The 5,000-nt window shown below is 38.2% G+C and overlaps 1 protein-coding gene across 7 annotated transcripts in view; it reads right to left on the reverse strand.

The window, feature by feature from the left end:
* Window positions 1-5,000, reverse strand: part of LOC122630620 (forkhead box protein P1-like) — a 319,327-nt gene that overhangs the window by 247,860 nt on the left and 66,467 nt on the right. For 2 of the 7 annotated variants that reach the window (XM_043815320.1, XM_043815316.1), the window contains exon 1: window positions 3,946-4,251. The exons of 4 other annotated variants lie outside the window; for them this stretch is intronic. Coding sequence is in view for 1 of the 3 variants with exons in the window: in XM_043815312.1 (XP_043671247.1) it covers window positions 2,182-2,259 (78 nt within the window). In the remaining 2 variants the exon portion in view is untranslated. Of the gene's footprint in view, window positions 1-2,181; window positions 2,484-3,945; window positions 4,253-5,000 lie in introns of those variants that run through there. One more of the 7 variants, XM_043815312.1, reaches the window with a different exon arrangement.

Here is a 5,000-nt window from a genome sequence, read left to right on the forward strand (position 1 = left end):
GTAGAAGATCGTAGCTGAGAAGAAAACGTTTGGGAAAGATCAAAGAGAGGGTCGAAACGATTGAGAATGAGAAAAGCGGGAAGGGAAGGAAGCACGTCTCTCTTCGAATGGCGACTCGAATTTGGCGCTCGAACAAGACATCGTCTCGTGACAGGTCTTCCGGGAATAGGAGCAAAAGATAGGAAAAGTCGGACAAAAAGAAAAAAAATAGAAAGAAGAAGAAGATGAAGAAGAAGAAGAAGATGAAGAAGAAGAAGAAGAAGAAGAAGAAGAAGATGATGATGATGACGATGATGATGAAGAAGAGGAAGAAAAAAAAGAAAAAAAGAAGAATCTTCCGCTCTCTCTCTCTCTCTCTCTTTCTCTTTCTCTCTCTCTTTCTCTCTCTCTCTTTCTCTCTTTTTCTCCATATCTCTGTTTTTCTCTTTGAAGAAAGGGAGATGCACTTGTAGATGTTAGGTACGAGTTTCTCGGGCATATAAATCCATCGTGTCGTTCGGCATGTAAATCGCTTATCGCATCGAGTGGGCTACTCTACTCGGTATAATTAGGTAGGTAGGTAGGTAGGTAAGTAAGTAAGTATAGGTAGATAGGAATAGTATCGGTGTGCGAGCGAATCGTCGTGTGTCTCAGTGTCTAATGGCGAGGATGATGAGTGAGAGAGGAGTGAGAGAGTCAGTGAGAGAGTCAAAGAGTGAGCGAGAGAGATAGAGATAGATAGATAGATAGATAGAGAGAGAGAGAGAGAGAGAGAGAGAGAGAGAGAGAGAGAACGAGGCAGCCTCGCGGAATTAGGCTCTTCCGTTGTTTCTATTACAAAATAGATGGCACGATATTGCGAGGCATCATCGCTACCACCGTTAATCTTCCCTTTTTCTTTTTTTCTTCTTCTTCTTCTTCTTCTTCTTCTTCTTCTTTTCCTTCTTTTTCTCTTCTTTCTCTTCTTCTTTTTATTATTCTCGAGATATACCTATCTGTCTACCTACCTACCTACCTATCTACTTATAATTCTTCATTAGAGAACAAACCTAGTTTGTTTCTAACGACTGTTGCTATAAATATCGATAAATCGATAGATCGATATTATGTTTTCGACGATATGATTCCGAAAGAATTGTCATAAGAAGCTATCTTAAATTAATCGAAATTTTTGGAGAAACGAACGTTTTTTTTTTTTAAAGAAATGTTTGAATAATCATTTGGGTTTATATATGACGATGATACATTTACACGCATATATGCATAGTAGTTAGAAAAGGGTGATGCGTTAGATCTCAATTGGTAACACCTCAACAGGATCGGTTACACCGTAAACGATTCGTGGCTCGTTTATCAATCTAGGGTGACACGGATCACGGACAACGTTCATGTGCGATACACAATGAAGTAGTAACACTTATTCGCTGGTCGCTCGAAGCTCACGTAAAACGGATTTCTCATTTGCAAACATTACCTGACAATCGATGATATTAAATTACTACTACGTGCTCCATTAATACGAAATTATAATTAATCGAGAAAATAACTTATCGTACACAGTCTCAACCTAACGATTTCCTAAATTCTTCTCTGAAATTATCTGCTGAAGAAAATCAAACGTGAAAACGTGAGGACGTATAAGAAATCAAACAAAAATAAACAAAAAAGAAAAAAAAAGAAAAAAGAAGCGTATCGAAACAATATCTTGATCTCCTTGATAATTATCGATCCTTGCAAAGATATCAAGATCGCGTCTAGAATTATCGCATAGCACAAGCAGTAGCAATATAATGGTTCGCGAGATGTTCCAAGCTTTTAACGTCATATGTCAGTAGGTGAATGCAACGAATGTCATCCTCCGTAGAGGGCCTATGTGCGCATACATACATAGAACGTGGCGTGGTCGTGTTCGCCGATGCAGGCCGGTCACGTGACCGACAGGAAGCTACCAATCGTCTTGCGCGATTATCCCGGTGGCCGTGCGCGCGTGTATGTGCGTGTGCATATGCGTGTGCGTGTCGTCGTCGTCGTCGTCGTCGTCGTCGTCGTCGTCGTCGTCGTCGTCGTCGTCGTCGTCGTCGACGTCGTCGTCGTCGTCATCGTCGTCGTCGTCGTCGTCGTCGTCTCTCTCTCTTTCTCTTACTCGTTCACTAACTAACTCACTCACTCACTCACTCACTTATTACATACTCGTATACTCACATACTCTTCTGCATCAGGGACAAGAGCGTTAAGTAGGATTCGCAGTGCGAGTTCGCCGTTGCATCTCGGGCGTCGCATCCAGTAAACCGTGACTACACATTATCATAAATGCCGGCGCGCGTTGCGTCCGTCCCACGCAGCACGAATCTCTTTGGCAAATTGCGCGACGAGAAGGGTATTATGTCATCTTCCTCTCGCTTGCTCGCTTACTCGCTTACTAAGTTCGTTCGTTCCGTTCTCGACCTTTTTCGTTCCTTTCGATCCGACCTTCAACGATCTTTCCCCAACCTCGTCTAATCGACCTTCGAGTGAAAAAGATCTACTTCCTAGTAATTCGCATGTTTTGGTAAATATACGTATGTGTGTATGTATGTATCCACGATGTATTTACACACAGGGTGAGTCACCTTAATATATCTTTCTATTTAAGAAAACGATCTTATTATATTCTAATGGCAATTCTCCGAATCTAACATATTTCCTCGAATACCTAACAATTATTTACACGTTTACGATAGCCTCGTAGGACTTTGTTATATAACTAAATAACGACGAATATTTTTCTTTTTCTTTTTTCTTTTTCGGATTGTATATACGTACGTACGTACCTCGCTTATTTATTTTTCTTTTTTATACTTTGTACGAAATATGACAAACATTTGGCAGATTAAAAAAAGATTACCTGGCTCGCTCGTTCTCAACATAAACACTCTCTCTTTCTCTCTCTCCCTTTCTCTCTCTCTCTCTCTCTCTCATACACTATGCACGTTCGAAGGAATCAACGATACAAATAACAAGCTCCCTGATATTTTTAGTTGCGCTTTTTACACCTCCTACCAATACAATCGTCATTATTAGCCATTTTATATTTCACGGCAATACGTTGGCAACGAGATTTCCTAATAGTTGTGAAATCGAAAGAAAAAGAGAGAAAGAGAAAAAGAGAGAGAGAGAGGAGAGTCGAGCAAATATGTATACATGCCTTAGAGCACAATAGGCGTATACAGGGGAATACTTATCTTTGGCAAAACAGCATTGTGCAAACAATAACGAGCTCTTTCTCTCTCTCTCTCTTTCTTCCTTTCTTTCTCTCTCTCTCTCTCTCTCACACTCTTTCTCTCTCTCCCTTTCTCTCTCTCTCTCTCTCTCTCTCTCTCTCTCTTTCTACTTTTCAGATAAGAATGCAATGCAAAAAGCAAAGCTCTTTTTCTTCGAACCCATACGCCGTGCCTACATCTCGTAACAAAATCAACTTCGAAGCTCGACAAAGAAAACGTTTCTTTATTTTACAATTGTATCCGACGACTTGTAGCGAAAAATTTTTCTTATTACATAGAATAGTCTTTTCTCTTTTTCTTTTTTCTTTTCCTTTTTATTTCTTTCTCTCTCTCTCTCTCTCTCTCTCTCTCTCTCTCTCTCTCTCTCTCTCTCTGTATCTTTACTTTATCGTCCAATAGCGTATTCTAAACAATCTCGTAAGTATTACACATTGTATAACACATCCGGTTTTTCTTCCAAAAGATACAATCTTCTTTTTTAAAAATCGAAGTTATCTTTTTATAAGTTTTTGAAAAAAAAAAAAAATGTAGAATGATACAAAGACGAATTGAGTTGTTCGATCCGATGTATTCGATCAAATTGATATGTTGATATATATATGTAAAAAAAAAAAGAAAAATTGTAAAACAACTTTATACACACACACACACACACACACACACACACATATATATATATTATATATATTATAATAAACGAACGAACCTCAATGGAAATTGTAGCCCCTCATAAATTAGGAATTTTTATGCCGCCGTCGCGCCATCCGATGAAGAAACACATTTCTGAATCGACGGTAGTATCCGATACGAGGACGCGATAAATCGACGATGTTCCAAATGAATCCACTACTACGAATGATGTTTTCAAGAAAAATCGATTCGTAACGTGACAATTCACCAAATTGTTCTTTCTATATGGAATGAAGAGTCTCGACGAGGAGACTCGTCCTTGAAAATTCAATTTCCACGATCGTAATATCTTTCGAAACGAATGTACGATATAATATCGAACTATGAATTTTCTTTTTTTTTTTTATATTTACAACATATATATGTATATGTATATATACATATACATTAAGTATTCGTTTTAAGTAGTTCGAAATTTCACACGCGATTAATCACCAACGAAGTTCTCTAATAGCGATAATGATCGGTCTCGTTCTTTTATCTTTCTTTTCCTATTTTCTTTTGGAACAAAAAAAGAGAAACAAGAAGAAAAAAGAGGAACTTAAGGAAAAAGAAAAAAAAAGGGAAAAAAAAGAAAAAAAAAAGATCGTCGAGAATGATCGAACGTTGAGAAACGTAACGTAAGGAAATACCCATGCAACCGCGACTTATCATTCAACCGTATACTACCTCGATCTTGTCTTAACAACGCGATCCGTCGGCAAACTGATAAGAACACTCGCGTTATGCGAAATATAAAGCGAATTGCGCGCGTGGGGTATCGAAAATACATGCTCGACTCGTTGGTTCGGTCTTATCTTAAATTCACTGATCATTTTCTAACGCCATATCGTTGCTTTTCTTTTCACATCTTTATTTCTCTCTTTTCCCTGCAATTGTTTACTTCCTCTTTTCTTTTTTTTCTTTTTCGTTGTTTGTCGTTTTCATTGTTGATTGATTGCAATATATTTTCTCCTACGAGAAAATTAAGAGTAAGTGAGTAAGTAAGTAAGTAAGTAAGTAAGTAAGTAACTAAGCACTTACGTACGTCTCCAACAAACTCGTGACGTAGTATTATAGTACATAGCTAGA

Source organism: Vespula pensylvanica, chromosome 7 (genome assembly GCF_014466175.1).
Source record: "Vespula pensylvanica isolate Volc-1 chromosome 7, ASM1446617v1, whole genome shotgun sequence".
Taxonomy (NCBI): Eukaryota; Metazoa; Arthropoda; class Insecta; order Hymenoptera; family Vespidae; genus Vespula; species Vespula pensylvanica.